Source organism: Schistocerca piceifrons, chromosome 3 (genome assembly GCF_021461385.2).
Source record: "Schistocerca piceifrons isolate TAMUIC-IGC-003096 chromosome 3, iqSchPice1.1, whole genome shotgun sequence".
In the NCBI taxonomy this organism is placed as follows: Eukaryota; Metazoa; Arthropoda; class Insecta; order Orthoptera; family Acrididae; genus Schistocerca; species Schistocerca piceifrons.
In genome coordinates, this window is record NC_060140.1 from 335,403,325 (window position 1) to 335,421,662 (window position 18,338).

Sequence of the window (18,338 nt, forward strand, 5' to 3'; positions counted from 1 at the left end):
CAGGTTTGGCAGCACAGAATGGTGGTAGTATCATGATGATCTTGTTCACTTCAACTTTTCCTGGAGCTGCAGCATTTTTGGTGGTGATTTCCGTGATCTTTTACTTTTTGTCGTACCTAGTAAATCATGTTGGGATCACCACTTGAGTGAGCTCATTCCTTATGATTGGCACAAAATCCAGTTAAGCCAAACACTCTTTCAGAATACAACACTTTTTATTTTACAACTCACTTGTCATGTCTTTGCAATCTATCAAAATGTAAACACAGTAACAGGTATGTTTATAGAGATATATTCATAAAACAAGTGAACATATAATTTGGAATTACTTGAAATGAATAATTTATATTTTTAGTCACCGTTTACATTTTTGTATGTCACCATGCTACTCTAATTTGTGTTCACTCTAAGCTACAAATTGTTGTGCTGTGTCATAACATTGTGTGTTTAGGAATTTGATTAAATAATGGGAGCACTTGTCTAATACTGTGTAGCATCACTTTTGGCATCCTAAACTGCCTGAAGCCTTCTCAAGATCCGTGAATATAAGTAAAAAAGCATACAATTGGGTTTTATAACTGCTTGCACTAATAAATTATTCTGCTTATTTGAAGTGCTACAGGAGGGTGATGGGCCATTAATTATTTTTTCATTAAAGACAGCAATGATTTGATGCACCTTGTTTGTATCAATAACTTTCTCTTCCATTATCATGTGTAGCGGGCGCTGTTTTCCCTTGAATTCTGTATGCTGCCATGAGACTAGAGGCAGTAGCTGTTGATAATCATAGCAAATTTGCAACTGTTGTCAGTTATTTGTTCTTATTGAAATCCTATAATGTCTTACTTCAAGGTAGATTACTAAAATACCGTAATAGTCATTAGATACTGGTGGCTCTGAAAACTCTGTTATAGCATGAGGAAAATCAAAAGACAACCTCCATGTTTGTAAGGAAGTTGGAGAACATGCTTCATAAATTAAATGTTTGCCCCAAGATCCTATGTTATTTTATCTAGCCCCTGTATTCCACCCAAGCTTTTCACTGTCATATTCATTATTTTTATTTATTTATGTGTAAGTATCTTAGATTTGTACATTCTACTGCAAGTAAGAGAAATATTATCCATTTTGTGCTTTAAAACAGGATCAGTATTGGAATGGACAAGCCGGTGTTATTGTTGTAGGTCTTTGAATAAGATGTGCCACTCACAAAGTTCTTTATTTTTTTCTGCACCAGGCAGTCGTACTTATCCTTGAGGGCAACCACAGCGCAGAGGTGAAGGAGCAGGCGCTATGTATCCTTGCAAACATTGGGGACGGGGAAAGTGCCAAGGAGTACATAATGGCAAATGAAGATGTTCTGAAGAAACTGACAGACTATATGGTTAGTAGTGCTTTTTAAACAGTGAACTATTTTTTTTATTTCCGTATAAGCGTTGAAAGTCAGTGTTGCTGCAGTTTTGTAAATGGAACTACTGAATACAGATTTGTTAAACATCCATCAGCCATTTATTTTAGCTCATAAGTAGCTACAAATGGTCTACAGTTGTATTTTATTGCACATTTTATAATTGTAAATAATTAATTTTAAAGCATTGCAGTGATGGATTTGTATATATCTTAAAGGGCACAATATTCTGGAGAATTGAACTCACAGTGATAGATGCATTTCTAGCCAGTGATCAAAGGGTGTGGTCTTCCATTCCTTTTTCTCTCTTATTTCATTTTTTATTAATATTTTTCTGTGAAATGTAAATGTTGTTATATATAGCTAAATAGATATAGTCATCAGATTGAAAGATCATTATGATCCTGCCCAAAAGGATACTGCTACAACTCAATCTGTTGAAGCAGAAACAAACTAAATACCGAAGTGAGTGTTACTTCCTTTGTATGTATTGCAGTGTATCTGCAGGTGAATTACCTATCCCTGTGGCACCTGTTAGGTTTCTATGTTTTGTAGTATGTATGGATTGCAACATTACATGTAAGAAAACTTCAAAGTTATATTACATTCTTCACACAGCAGAATATTTACTGTCTTATCACTACATTTTTCAGTCTCACAAACTAAAAACTGTAACAGCATACATTGAAATGGTTTGTGAATAACACAATTATTTCATAAACAACTCAAGGAGCTGTGCAGGGAAAATGTGGGTGATTGTCACAAAATATGTGAAGTTAGAGTTGTGAGAGAGACAAAGAGCAACTTTGGAACAGGACTTGACACTATTGTGACATGCTGTATCATTTAATGTTTCACAAGCATTGCTACCCACACCTATATGTGAGCCTCACTCATGCCAGTTCGTAGGAAGTCATATTGTGTCGAGCACAGTGAACTTTTCTTTTCAAACAACATAATGTAATTCTATTGTGCAAACATTTTCTAACAAATACTTTACAGCTCAGACAGGGTAATGCTGAAGAAGTGCTTCATCTGTACACGGGAAGAGGCCAGATAATAAAGCTTCAAAATACCAGAAAATTTTATACTACAAATGGTAGACACTGTTTCCAACCAATCATTTTAAACATGACAGATGCATGATCAGGCTCACACTTCTTTTTATTTGTCACATTCGTAAGTACCATCCACATCATGCCAAATGAGTTTGAAAGTTTGTGCTTGCAAACTTCTCCAATTGGACATGACAAGTATGCCTTAATGACACCGCAGTTCTCCTAAATATGCTATCGAGTGTTCAGTGCACAGAATGCTTGCATTTGTTAGTAGAAAACACTCATAAATTAAAGAAACACCAAATACAATTTTTGGAATGTATTTGGTAAAAACTGAGACCTCACATCATGTAACATGTATTTACACCTACAAACTTTAACATTCCTACAAAAAACTTTCAAGAATAGTTAGAAACTGCCAATTTGGCTACATAAACAAAAATGTGGTTCATACAAGATTGTGCACCTCTTTCATTTTAGGAGACAAGTGAGCCATTTAATTATATTTTTCATAATTATTGAAATATTTTCTCCATATCTAAATAAACGAGAGTGCTTTTTATGGGCCAACACGAAAAGTGTCTGCAAGGAAGAAATAGCAGGTGCCATTATATTGCGTCATGCATTACTTCATGAAAATGGGAAGTGTCAGCATGAGTGTCCTCTTTAGGAGATGATGGAAGCCCATTTTCAACCTAGAGTGAAACAATTTAAACCATTCTTTTCGTGTGAGAATTTTGTTTTCAGAAACTTGCATTTCTGTGTAATTACTTTTATCCCTTGTTGTCGAAAATGGTAGTTTTCTTGAATATATTCAGTGTTTGACATGTGATAATGTCACAAAAATGAGACAACATTATTTATTTGTGATACTATATAATTTACTGTAAATATTTTCTGTTTTTTTTTATGAAAATACACAAATTAAACTATTTAGTACATTAGTCAGTCAACATTTTCTTTTCATTTTCTCTTGATATTACAAATCTATGTTCTGTTGCTATATGCACAGCACTATTCTAATAAAAGGTTAACCAACACATATTGTTGAGAGGAAATGGCAGGTTTAATGTCCATGTGTAGTAGAATGTTCGACAGAGTACTGCTTCCTAAACTTGAGCCTCCAAAAACTGCGTTGTAGCATTAGTTCTTTCTTCAGTTGTTAAAAAAGAATTATCATTAACCATTTGAATATATTTCACTGATGAAGTGAGCATGACCATATATATGTTTGTTTTAACAACATTATGAAAGAATAGATGTTGCTTGCCACATAGAGGAGGCATAGAGTGGCAGATAGGCACAGTGAGAAAGACTGCTTGATGATATTCAACTATCAGACTAAATCCTATGTCAGATGTAGACAACAAAACTGACTCACATTCACACAAGCGCAACATACACATACACATGACCAATGTGTTCTCTGGGCCTGAAGACCTGACCTTTTTCACCAAGTTGGTGGGGAATATGGAGTATAGGAGCTTGAATGGATAGAGGTCATCGTGGAAGAGTGAGTTCTAGCTGGATATGTGTAATTTGATGGTCAGGCCATTTGGGAGGATTCCAGGAGTAAGGAGACAATGCAGGTACATTATGTGAGTTTGGATTGGCATGAGGTAGGGATATTTTCCTGTATTGGTGCAGATAGAAAGAACAAGGATCCATAGTGGAGGATAAAAAAACGTTTAAAATGACGTAAAGATACATGAGCATAGACAAAAATACACAAACAAAATGTAATGAATGAAGTGCGGGAAAGACAAGGTGAAACCCAAGTAAGTGTAGTCAAAAATGAGATGAGAACGAAATAAAATAATCAGGAAAGCAGGACAAGATCAAAGTGAAAGTAAAAATAAAAAGAAGTTGGGCTTCTCTGCCCTACCCAGATGCAACAGTGGCCGTTTGGGTTGTGGGTGTATAGGGTGGGTGGGGGATGGGGGTTGGGGGGGGCGGGGGGGGAGAGAGTGAGAGAGAGAGTTGGTCCAATAGCTGAATAATATCTGTCAGTCTCTTTCATTGTGCCGGTCTGCCACTCAGTGCCTCCTTTATGTGGTGAGTATCTGCCCTTTTATATTGTTGATATTCCTAACATATTTAACCGAGCGAGATGGCGCAATGGTTATCACACTGGACTAGCAGTTTGGAGGACAATGGTTCAATCCCGTGTCCGGCTATCCTGATTTAGGTTTTCCGTGATTTCCCTAAATCACTTCAGACAATTGGTGGGATGGTTCCTTTGACGGCAAGGCCTACTTCCTTCCCCATCCTTGCCTAATCTGATGAGACTGATGACCTCGCTTTTTGGTCTCATCCCCCAAATCAACCCAACCCAACCCCAAATTTTAGTGTTGCTTTACTGACATATGGTGAGATTGGCCATATCTTCTAACAAATAACTTGCAGGAAATGCAATATTATTACCAAAGCTGTATGATGATGAGGGTGAAAGTGAATAAGAAAGAAAAATTTTGTAAAATGCTCCCAACAGGCAGAGATGTTTGTTTAATATTATGTTTCAAAGATATTCAATGTCCACACGTTAAAATACACACAGCAGTTTCCTCATACATGAATGTTCAGCCATATCTAGGCTGAGTACATGGGACTATGCCTTTTTCTACTTTTTCACATTGATTCAGGGGTCTGTAGCTTACCCACATGTTATTATCTTTTATCACACGAATTAAGTTATATTTTAGTGTAACAAAATATGATAGTCACTTCATCTGTCTACATACATAAATATATACTCTGCAAGCCACTGAAAGGTGAATGGCAGAGAATACCATTTGCCACTACCAGACATCCCTTTTCTATGCCACTTGCAAATGGAATGAGTGAAAAAAAGACTATCTGTATGAGCCCTAATTTCTCTTATCTTGTCTTCGTGGTCCTGGTGTGAAATTTAAATTGGTGGCAGTAGAATAGTTTTTTAGTCAGTTGCAAATGCCGGTTCACTAAATTTTCACAGCAGTGTTTTGTGAAAGGAGCATCCCAAACCCTTCAGCAGTGATTTTGCTAAAGAGTAGATTAAAATAAAAAAGGAAGATAACAGTTTAACATCCTGGTGAAATTTTACAAGCTTGGATTGGACATGATTGTGCAAGAAAATTGTCTGTGGGATTTTTAGAGGAACCTCCTGGTCATCCACATGGAATGATTTAGAGGAACCATAGATAAATTTAAGCTGCATGACTAGACAGAGATCTGAATTCTGCTCCTCCTAAACATGAGCACAGCACTGTAAGCATGTGGCATCAAACTCAATGTATAATTTACTCTTGAACCTTTCTATGCAAGATGTGTTCTCATTAGACAGGGCAATTTAAAATTAATATTATATTAGATTTAATGTACTTTTCACTACAGTTGATCATAGTCAGGAGGTTGACGAGGATGTAGAACATGCCAGAACAACAAGAACACACAGTAAATATCTACAATGAAAGACAAATATGAGTATGCTAATGCATATTCCACAGATCCCAAATGAATGGGTGTGGAACGAGTCAAACAATGTTTAAACATACTTTCTTTTATGAGGTAATAAACACTGAACCACTGATCAACCACAATCTATTGGTTATGAACTGTAGATTAAAACTGAAGAAACTCCAAAAAGGTGGGAATTTAAGGAGATGGGGCCTGGATAAACTGAAAGAACCAGAGGTTGTACAGAGTTCCAGGGAGAGCATAAGGGAACAATTGACAGGAATGGGGGAAAGAAATACAGTAGAAGAAGAATGGGTAGCTCTGAGGGATGAAGTAGTGAAGGCAGCAGAGGATCAAGTAGGTAAAAAGACAAGGGCTAGTAGAAATCCTGGGGTAACAGAAGAGATACTGAATTTAATTGATGAAAGGAGAAAATACAAAAATGCAGTAAGTGAAGCAGGCAAAAAGGAATACAAACGTCTCAAAAATGAGATCGACAGGAAGTGCAAAATGGCTAAGCAGGGATGACTAGAGGACAAATGTAAGGATGTAGAGGCTTATCTCATGAGGGGTAAGATAGATACTGCCTACAGGAAAATTAAAGAGACCTTTGAGGAAAAGAGAACCACTTGCATGAATATCAAGAGCTCAGATGGAAACCCAGTTCTAAGCAAAGAAGGGAAAGCAGAAAGGTGGAAGGAGTATATAGAGGATCTATACAGGGGCGATGTTCTTGAGGACAATATTGTGGAAATGGAAGAGGAGGTAGATGAAGATGAAATGGGACATATGATACTGCATGAAGAGTTTGACAGAGCACTGAAAGACCTAAGTCGAAACGAGGCCCCGGGAGTAGGCAACATTCCATTAGAACTACTGACGGCCTTGGGAGAACCAGTCCTGACAAAACTCTACCATCTGGTGAGCAAGATGTATGAGACAGGCGGAATTCCCTCAGACTTCAAGAAGAATATAATAACTCCAATCCCAAAGATAGCTGCTATTGACAGATGTGAAAATTACCAAACTATCAGTTTAATAAGTCACAGCTGCAAAATACTAATGCGAATTCTTTACAGACGAATGGAAAAACTGGTAGAAGCCGACCTCGGGGAAGATCAGTTTGGATTCCATAGAAATGTTGGAACATGTGAGGCAATACTGACTCTACGACTTACCTTAGAAGTAAGATTAAGGAAAGGCAAACCTACGTTTCTAGCATTTGTAGACTTAGAGAAAGCTTTTGACTATGTTGACTGGAATACTCTCTTTCAAATTCTGAAGGTGGCAGGGATAAAATACAAGGAGCGAAAGGCTATTTACAATTTGTACAGAAAGCAGATGGCAGTTATAAGAGTCGAGGGACATGAAGGGTAAGCAGTGGTTGGGAAGGGAGTGACACAGGGTTGTAGCCTCTCCCCGATGCTATTAAATCTGTATATTGAGCAAGCAGTAAAGGAAACAAAAGAAAAGTTCGGAGTAGGTATTAAAATCCATGGAGAAGAAATAAAAACTTCGAGGTTCGCCGTGTAATTCTGTCGGAGGCAGCAAAGGACTTGGAAGACCAGTTGAATGGAATGGACAGTCTTGAAAGGAGGATATTAGATGAACATCAACAAAAGCAAAACAAGGATAATGGAATGTAGTCGAATTAAGTCGGGTTATGCTGAGGGAATTAGATTAGGAAATGAGACACTTAAAGTAGTAAAGGAGTTTTGCTATTTGGGGAGCAAAATAACTGATGATGGTCGAAGTAGAGAGGATGTAAAATGTAGGCTGGCAATGGCAAGGAAAGCGTTTCTGAAGAAGAGAAATTTGTTAACATCAAATATAGATTTAAGTGTCAGGATGTCGTTTCTGAAAGTATTTGTATGGAGTGTAGCGATGTATGGAAGTGAAACATGGACGATAAATAGTTTAGACAAGAAGAGAATAGAAGCTTTCGAAATGTGGTGCTACAGAAGAATGCTGAAGATTAGATGGGTAGATCACATAACTAATGAGGAGGTATTGAATAAAATTGGGGAGGAGAGGAGTTTGTGGCACAACTTGACTAGAAGAAGGGACCGGTTGGTAGGACATGTTCTGAGGCATCAAGGGATCACCAATTTAGTACGAGGTTCATTCAAGTTCTAAGGCCTCCGATTTTTTTTCTAATTAACTACTCACCCGAAATCGATGAAACTGCATTACTTCTCGACGTAATTGCCCTGCAGACGTACACATTTTTCACAACGCTGACACCATGATTCCATGGCAGCGGCGAAGGCTTCTTTAGGAGTCTGTTTTGACCACTGGAAAATCGCTGAGGCAATAGCAGCACGGCTGGTGAATGTGCGGCTACGGAGAGTGTCTTTCATTGTTGGAAAAAGCCAAAAGTCACTAGGAGCCAGGTCAGGTGAGTGGGGAGCATGAGGAATCACTTCAAAGTTGTTATCACGAAGAAACTGTTGCGTAACGTTAGCTCGATGTGCGGGTGCGTTGTCTTGGTGAAACAGCACACGTGCAGCCCTTCCCGGACGTTTTTGTTGCAGTGCAGAAAGGAATTTGTTCTTCAAAACATTTTCGTAGGATGCACCTGTTACCGTAGTGCCCTTTGGAACACAATGGGTAAGGATTATACCCTCGCTGTCCCAGAACATGGACACCATCATTTTTTCACCACTGGCGGTTACCCGAAATTTTTTTGGTGGCGGTGAATCTGTGTGCTTTCATTGAGCTAACTGGCGCTTTGTTTCTGGATTGAAAAATGGCATCCACGTCTCATCCATTGTCACAGCCGACGAAAAGAAAGTCCCATTTATGCTGTCGTTGCGCGTCAACATTGCTTGGCAACATGCCACACGGGCAGCCATGTGGTCGTCCGTCAGCATTCGTGTCACCCACCTGGATGACACTTTTCGCATTTTCAGGTCGTCATGCAGGACTGTGTGCACAGAACCCACAGAAATGCCAACTCTGGAGGCGATCTGTTCAACAGTCATTCGGCGATCCCCCAAAACAATTCTCTCGACTTTCTCGATCATGTCGTCAGACCGGCTTGTGCGAGCCCAGGTTGTTTCGGTTTGTTGTCACACGATGTTCTGCCTTCAGCAAACTGTCGCACCCACGAACGCACTTTTGACACATCCATAACTCCATCACCACATGTCTCCTTCAACTGTCGATGAATTTCAATTGGTTTCACACCACGAAAATTCAGAAAACAAATAATTGCACGCTGTTCAAGTAAGGAAAACGTCACCATTTTAAGTATTTAAAACAGTTCTCATTCTCGCCGCTGGCGGTAAAATTCCATCTGCCGTACGGTGCTGCCATCTCTGGGACGTATTGACAATGAACGCGGCCTCATTTTAAAACAATGTGCATGTTTCTATCTCTTTCCAGTCCGGAGAAAAAAAATCAGAGGCCTTAGAACTTGAATGCACCTCGTACTGGAGGGCAATGTGGAGGGTAAAAATCATACAGTAAGCAGATTCAGAAGGATGTAGGCTGCAGTAGGTACTGGGAGGTGAAGAAACTTGCACAGGATAGAGTAGCACGGAAAGATGCATCAAACCAGTCTCAGGACTGAAGACCGCAACAACAACAACAAACACTGAATAGAAGACTCATTTTACAATACTTATTTACAACGATCACATCAAAGCACCAAGTTGTACAGCAGTCAGATTGTACTAATATTCACATTATATTATATTATTAGTAAAATACACACAGAGACACATGCAAATGTATATATAACTTTATTGGTAGTTAAACTTTTCTAGCTGCTGGCAAGTTACTGAAAATGTGTGTTCGTGAATAATGGACACCTTTTTATACCAAAGTAAGTGACTTTAAATCTTGGTGAAGGTTATTGTTATTTCTAGTATTGATTCCATGAACTGAGCTGTTGGTTTGAAAAGGGATATATTTTTAGTGGCAAATTTCCTTAAGGAATATACATGTTGGGAAGCGGCAGTTAATATTCCAATTTCCCTAAACAGGCCTCTGTAGGATGTTCTTGAGTTCAGGCCACAAATAATCCTTATGACAAGTCTTTGTATCCAGAAAACTTTAGCTTGGCTTGATGGGTTAGCACAAAAAAATAATCCTACATGGCATTTTGGAATTAAAGTGAGCATAGTATATCAGCTTTTTCATTTTTTGTGTCCTCTATGTCTGACAACATTCACATTGCAAATAGAGATCATTGCTTCAGCAGTTTTGTAGTGTGTTCCTCCCAGTCGAATTTATTATCAAGCTGTAGTTCCAGGAATTTAACACTTATTTTATCTGTTGGTCATCATATTTTAGGCATGTACTGGTGGGAAACCTGTTAAAAGTTCTGGATTGCATGTAGTGTGTTTTTTCAAGTGACGAGGTATTGACGAGGAACAATTTGTTAATGTCTATGAAAATTTCACTAGCCAATCATTCTAAGACTACACTTGATTTGTTGTTTGCTGCAATGTTCATATCATCTGCAAACAAAACAAACTTAGCATCTGGTAATGTTACTGATGAAAGGTCATTGATACAAAAAGAAAAATCAAAGGCCCTGAAATGGAACATTGTGGGACTCCCCATATAATTATATGGATATGGTGTCTGTTCTTTCAGACATGTCTGAATGAACAGACACCAATGATGACCTGCAGCCATCTAGAACGAAATTAGAATTATATTAATACCTTCAGCTGCTAACGGGCATTGATATATATTAAGGACAGGTGAAAATGGGTGCCCTGACTGGGACACGAACCTGGGATCTCCTGTTTACATGGCAGACGCTTTATCCATCTGAACCACCAAGGGCACAGAGGATTGCGCAACTGCAGGGACTATCTCGCGCACGCCTCCCGCGAGACCTACGTTCTCACCTTGTATGTCCACACACTACATTCGTAGTGTCCCACCCCAACACCCTCATTACTCGTGGAAGACATTCTTACCAAGTCCTGAAAGAGTTCGGGGAATATGTGTGCATCCATACAGAAGGAGGTCATGGCCGGTGTTGCCAGAACTTTGAACAGATAACTTTTATGCCTCCGGAGAATTTTTCTGACATACGCTTACTGCATAAATTGAACATTATATGAAAGTGACTAAATCCAGTTACCTAACATTGTTCCCTGAATTTTTGTCATAAATATATCCAGTTGCCCATCAAAAATATTATTGCTGTCCAGCCGTATATACTCATTACTACCCATTTGAAGCTGGGGTGGGTTGCTTGTTGTTTATAATTATGATAAAAGTGTGATAATTACCAGGCAATGAAAAGTGTCATACAAAGTGATTATACTGAATGACTAAATATTGAATTTACAGAGCTATGTCATTGCTTTTTCAAACTTGAAGAGAAAAGAGCAGATCATGGTTTTTGTAAAACCTGCCATTTATCGCCTGCTCATTCATTTTTGTCTTTTCAGCTGCTAAAATTTGAGATGCTAGAATTATTTTATCTTACTATCAAATGTCTACTGCAGCATGTTTTGTATTATCAATACTTATGTGCTCTTATGCCCACTCGTAACCAGCTAATTACGGGGAATGTATATGATTGTTCTGTTACTGATGACAGTGTGTTAACAATTTTCAAATAAAAACTGGAATTGTTGGTAGATGAAATGAGATCTTTTGTGTTATAAGGGCCAAACTAGTTTGTGTTTAGTATGTACTGTCTATGGCTTTATACATGGTGCTCCATTGATCGTGACTGGGCCAAATATCTCACGAAATAAGTGTCAAATGAAAAAACTACAAAGAACGAAACTTGTCTAGCTTGAATGGGAAAACCAGATGGCGCCATGGCTGGCCCGCTAGATGGCACTGTCAGAGGTCAAATGGATATCAACTGCGTTTTTTTAAATAGAAACCTCATTTCTTATTACATATTTGTGTAGTACGTAAAGAAATATGAATGTTTTAGTTGGACCACTTTTTTCGCTTTGTGATAGATGGCGCTGTAATAGTCACAAACGTATAAGTATGTGGTATCACGTAACATTCCGCCAGTGCGGACGGTATTGGGAAAAGGTCGATATCGTGTTGATGTATGGCTATTATGATCAAAATGCCCAACGGCGTGTGCTATGTATGCTGCTCGGTATCCTGGATGACATCATCCAAGTGTCCGGACCGTTAGCCAGATAGTTAAGTTATTTAAGGAAACAGGAAGTGTTCATCCACATGTGAAATGTGACCTGCAACAAATGATGATGCCCAAGTAACTGTTTTAGCTGCTGTCGCGGCTAGTCCGTACATCAGTAGCAGACAAATTGCGCGAGAATTGGGAATCTCAAAACTGTTGGTGTTGAGAATGCTACATCAACATTGATTGCACCCGTACCATATTTCTATTCCGAAGGAATTGCATGATGATGACTTCATCGTGTACAGTTCTGCCACTGGGTACAAGACAAATTACGGGATGATGACAAATTTTTTCACACGTTCTATTTAGTGATCAAGCGCCATTCACCAACAGTGGTAACGTAAACCGGCATAATATGCACTATTGGGCAATGGAAAATCCACGATGGCTGCGACAAGTGGAACATCAGTGACCTTGGCGGGTTAATGTATGGTTCGGCATTATGGGAGGAAGGATAATTGTTCCCCATTTTATCAATGGCAATCCAAATGGTGCAATGTAAGCTGATTTCCTATGTATTGTTCTACCGATGTTACTACAAGATTTTTCACTGCATGATAGAATGACGATGTACTTCCAACATGATGGATGTCCGGCACATAGCTCGCGTGTGTGTTTGAAGCGGTATTGAATAGCATATTTTATGACAGGTGGATTGGTCATCGGAGCACCATACCATGGCCCGCACGTTCACCGGATCTGACGTCCCCGGATTTCTTTCTGTGGGGAAAGTTGAAGGATATTTGCTATCGTGATCCATCAACAACGCCTGACAACATGCGTCAGCGCATTGTCAATGCATGTGCGAACATTACGGAAGGTGAACTACTCGCTGTTGTGAGGAATGTCGTTACATGTATTGCAAAATGCATTGAGGTTGACAGACATCATTTTGAGCATTTATTGCATTAATGTGGTATTTACAGGTAATCACACTGTAACAGCATGCATTCTCGTAAATGATAAGTTCACAAAGGTACATGTATCACATTGGAACAACCAAAATAAAATGTTCAAATGTACCTACGTTCTGTATTTTAATTTAAAAAACCTACCTGTTACCAACTGTTCGTCTAAAATTGAGTCATATGTTTGTGACTATTACAGTGCCATCTATCACAAAGCGAAAAAAGTGGTCCAACTAAAACATTCATATTTCTTTCCATATTACATGAATATGTAATAAAAAAATGGGGGTTCCTATTTTAAAAAATGCAATTGATATCTGTTTGACGTATGGCAGCGAAATCTAGCGGGCCAACCATAGTGCCATCTGGTTTTGTTGTTTGTAGTTTTTACATTTGATGCTTATTTCGTGAGATATTTGGCCTGGTCACGATCAATGGACCACCCTCTATATTTATGCGTATGTGTCTAAAAGTATGTTTTGTATCAAAGAATTGAATTGCAAAAATATGCGTTATTAAATTTGTATTTAAAATATATAGGAAAAGGTGATTAAAAATTTGTATTCATTACAATATTTAGACCTAGAAAGATTGGAAAGATCTTGCATGTCCATCACCTAAAACATAGACAGTGGGATGCAGTATACTGGATAGGAAACAGAAAATTGTTTCGATAATGCATGCAAAATATGGCTTTGGGCATTAAGTTTCCACAGAGACTTATTATGTGAATACTAGCAGTGCTTTGAGAGTGAAATCAAAACGTACATCATCCTGTCTTATAAATACTGTGACTGTCCTCCAGAAAGCAATCTAACTGGAGCTTATGTTGTCACAGCTGTGCAAATTTGTAAGAAGTAACATAGTGAAAATAATATGTTCTAGTGTAAATGGAAATATATTACTATAAGTGAAGAACACACTGCTGCAAGGTGCATGTAACCGTAGAAATGGCACATGGTACTTACGAAAGATTTTATTATTGTTATTATTATTACAAATTTTTGCCTCCAGGGCAGTGGTTAACTTGAATGTTACATGATTATTCATTTTTTCTTGTTTTTTTTTCTTTTTTTTCTCTCTTCCCAAAACCATTCTTTGACTGTGTTCCTGTTTCCTTTGTTTTGTCCATATTTTGCCTATTTTCTACCTTTCTTTTACTTCAAATTTCATGATGTTAATTTTGTTTCTGAAATTGTCTCTTCAATTTATCATTTGAATACTGGTCCCTGCAAATGTAAATCTTCTTCTAGTTCTTGAAACCAATTAGTTTTTTCTATTGAACTGTTTACTACATAAAAAAATCCTCTTGTGTCTGTTGTTCATTCTATGTATGTATCCATAGAATGTTAGTCGGCATTTTTTGATCATGTCTATGAGCCTATTTGTGTGTTCATATAATTCTTTGGTTGGTTTCTTCACCCATGTACCATCTCTGTGTCTACATCTACATCTGCATTTATACTCCGCAAGCCACCGAACGGTATGTGGCGGAGGGCACGTTATGTGCCACTGTCATTACCTTCCTTTCCTGTTCCAGTCGCGTATGGTTCACGGAAAGAACGACTGCCGGAAAGCCTCCGTGCACGCTCGAATCTCTCTAATTTTACATTTGTGATCTCCTCGGGAGGTATAAGTAGGGGGAAGCAATATATTCGATACCTCATCCAGAAACCCTGTCGAAACCTGGCGAGCAAGCTACACCGCGATGCAGAGCGCCTCTCTTGCAGAGTCTGCCACTTGAGTTTGCTAAACATCTCCGTAACACTATCACGCTTACCAAATAACCCTGTGACAAAATGAGCCGCTCTTCTTTGGATCTTCTCTATCTCCTCTGTCAACCTGACCTGGTACGGATCCCACACTGATGAACAATACTCAAGTATAGGTTGAACGAGTGTTTTGTAAGCCACCTCCTTTGTTGATGAACTACATTTTCTAAGCAATCTCCCAATGAATCTCAACCTGGCACCCGCCTTACCAACAATTAATTTTATATGATCATTCCACTTAAAATCGTTCCATACGCATACTCCCAGATATTTTAAAGAAGTTACTGCTACCAGTGTTTGTTCCACTATCACATAATCATACAATAAATGATCCTTCTTTCTATGTATTCGTAATATATTACATTTGTCTATGTTAAGGGTCAGTTGCCACTCCCTGCACCAAGTGCCTATCCCCTGCAGATGTTCCTGCATTTCACTGCAATTTTCTAATGCTGCGACTTCTCTGTATACTACAGCATCATCCGCAAAAAGGTGCATGGAACTTCAGACACTATCTACTAGGTCATTTAATATATTGTGAAAAGCAGTGGTCCCATAACACTCCCCTGTGGCATGCCAGATGTTACTTTAACATCTGTAGACGCCTCTCTATTGAGAACAACATGCTGTGTTCTGTTTGCTAAAAGCTCTTCAATCCAGCCACACAGCTGGTCTGATATTTTACTTTGTTTATCAGGCGACAGTGTGGAACTGTATCGAACGCCTTCCAGAAATTAAGGAAAATGGCATCTACCTGGGAGCCTGTTCTAATATTTTCTGGGTCTCATGAACAAATAAAGCGAGTTGGGTCTCACACGATCGCTGATTGCTACAGAGTAGATTCTGGGTTTCCAGAAATGACATGATACATGAGCAAAAAACATGTTCTAAAATTCTACAACAGATCAATGTCAGAGATATAGGTCTATAGTTTTGCGCATCTGCTCAACAACCCTTCTTGAAAACTGGAACTACCTGTGCTCTTTTCCAATCATTTGGAACCTTCCGTTCCCCTAGAGACTTGCGGTACACGGCTGTTAGAAGAGGGGCAAGTTCTTTTACGTATTCTGTATAGAATTGAATTGGAATCCCATCAGGTCCAGTGGACTATCCTCTGTTGAGTGATTTCAGTTGCTTTTCTATTCCGTGGACACTTATTTCAATGTCAGCCATTTTTTCGTTCGTGCGAGGATTTAGAGAAGGAACTGCAGTGCGATCTTCCTCTATGAAACAGCTTTGGAAAAAGGTGTTTAGTATTTCAGCTTTACGTGTGTCATCCTCTGTTTCAATGCCATTATCATCCCAGAGTGTTTGGATTTGCTGTTTCAATCCACTTACTGATTTAATGTAAGACCAGAACTTCCTAGGTTTTTCTGTCAAGTCAGTACATAGAATTTTACTTTCAATTCACTGAACACTTCACACATAGCCCTCCTTATGCTAACTTTGACATCGTTTAGCTTCTGTTTGTCTGAGAGGTTTTGGCTGTGTTTAAATTTGCAGTGAAGCTCTCTTTGCTTTTGCAGTAGTTTCCTAACTTTGTTGTTGAACCACGGTGGGTTTTTCCCATCCCTCTCAGTTTTACTCGGCACGTACCTGTCTAAAACGCATTTTACGATTGCCCTGAACTTTTTCCATAAACACTCAACATTGTCAGTGTGTACTGGTCCAAAAATTGTTATCAGGATTTTACATTCTATTTTTTCTGCCTCTTGCGATTCCTGACGCTCCAATTGTAGTTGTTTCTGATGCATAGAGTGCTTCTGGTGATACAGCTGTTCTGTAGTGCCTCTGTTTGCCATGTCTTGAAACATTTCTTTTACTGTAGTGTGTCTATGTCAGTCTGTACACTTTCTGAAATTTTTCTGTTCCTGCGTTGGATGCCTTGTTTGATCTTCCTGTTTGTATATATTTCCAAAAATTTTTGAATTTTTCCACTCTGCTAACCTTTCTGTATTTTGTGTACATGACTTGTTTGTTCTTTCTTTCCATGTATTGCATTTTCTCACACAATTTCTGTAGACATGTTTTGGTAGAAACTTCATGTAAGTATTCCAGTCCTTCTTGTCTGTTGTTGCTGAGTATTGTCAGGTCATCAGCAAATGCGAAGCATTTTACGAGCATCTTGTTTGCACACTTCTTTCTAACTGAATTCCTTTTATTTTTTCTTCCCATTGTTTGATAATTTTTCCAAGATCATGTTGAAGAAAAGCACTGAGAGATGATCACCTTGTCTGATCCCCGTATGTACAGGTATCTTGAATGGATCTAAGATTTCTCCCATAGATTTTATTTTGGATGTAGTGTCTGTAAATGTCTGTTGTATGAATGTCCAAGTTTTTCTGCCTAGTCCATATTCTTCTAGTGTGTCAAAGAGACTCTGCCTGTCTGTGGAGTCTTAGACCTTCTTAAAGTCCACGAGTATGACTACAGTGTTGTTCGTCTGTGTGACCCTCATGAGTGTTCACAGGTTCCAAATCTGTTCGAGACAGAAGTTCCATTTCTGAAGCTTGCTTAGTATTCACCTGTCTTTGTATCAGCTTGTGGTTCTAGTCTGATGAGTAATGCCTTGGAGAGAATTTTGTAGGTGACTGGTAATAATGAGATACCTTTGTAGTTATCAGGGTCTGTCTTGTCACCCTTTTTGTAAAGTATGTGAATCAACCTACGTTTCAATTCCTGTGGAATTTTCTCTGTATTCCACATTTCTGTGAGAATTTTGTGGATTTTCTTTGTCATAGAATTTTATGGATTTTCTTTGTCATGGCTTGGTCTTTGAGTTTCCTGCTCTTGGAGGTAGTGCCGTCTTCTCCTGGGGCTCTGTTGTTTTTTAGCTGTTTTATAATCTCTTCTACATCTGTCATTGAACGTGGTTTTGAATCTGGGTTGGGTACTGTTTTCATGAAGTGTAACTTTTCTTTAGTCTTCTTGCAATTAAGGAGTTTAACAAATTAGTTTTTAAGAATTTTCCTGTGTTCTCTAATATTTGTTTCCAGAGATTGTCAGTTCTTTTGAAACAAATATTTGGATACTGATAACCCTTATGAACTGTAGATTAAAACTGAAGAAACTGCAAAAATGTGGGAATTTAAGGAGATTGGACCGGGATAAACTGACTAAACCAGAGGTTGTACAGAGTTTCAGGGAGAGCATAACGGAACAATTGACAGGAATGGGCGAAAGAAATACAGTAGAAGAAGAATGGGTAGCTTTGAGGGATGAAGTAGTGAAGGCAGCAGAGGATCAAGTAGGTAAAAAGACAAGGGCTAGTAGAACTCCTTGGGTAACAGAAGAAATATTGAATTTAATTGATGAAAGGAGAAAATATAAAAATGCAGTAAATGAAGCAGGCAAAAAGGAATACGAACGTCTCAAAAATGAGATTGACAGGAAGTGCAAAATGGCTAAGCAGGGATGGCTAGAGGACAAATGTAAGGATGTAGAGGCTTATCTCACTAGGGGTAAGATAGATACTGCCTACAGGAAAATTAGAGAGACCTTTGGAGAAAAGAGAACCACTAGTATGAATATCAAGAGCTCAGATGGAAACCCAGTTCTAAGCAAAGAAGGGAAAGCAGAAAGGTGGAAGGAGTATATAGAGGGTCTATACAAGGG

At 38.6% G+C, this 18,338-nt stretch overlaps 1 protein-coding gene across 1 annotated transcript in view; it reads left to right on the forward strand.

Moving 5' to 3' along the window:
* Window positions 1-18,338, forward strand: part of LOC124787732 (armadillo repeat-containing protein 8-like) — a 122,448-nt gene that overhangs the window by 74,904 nt on the left and 29,206 nt on the right. Inside the window, exon 11 of the mRNA XM_047254580.1 lies at window positions 1,238-1,384. Coding sequence (XP_047110536.1) covers window positions 1,238-1,384 — 147 coding nt within the window. The remainder of the gene's footprint in view (window positions 1-1,237; window positions 1,385-18,338) is intronic.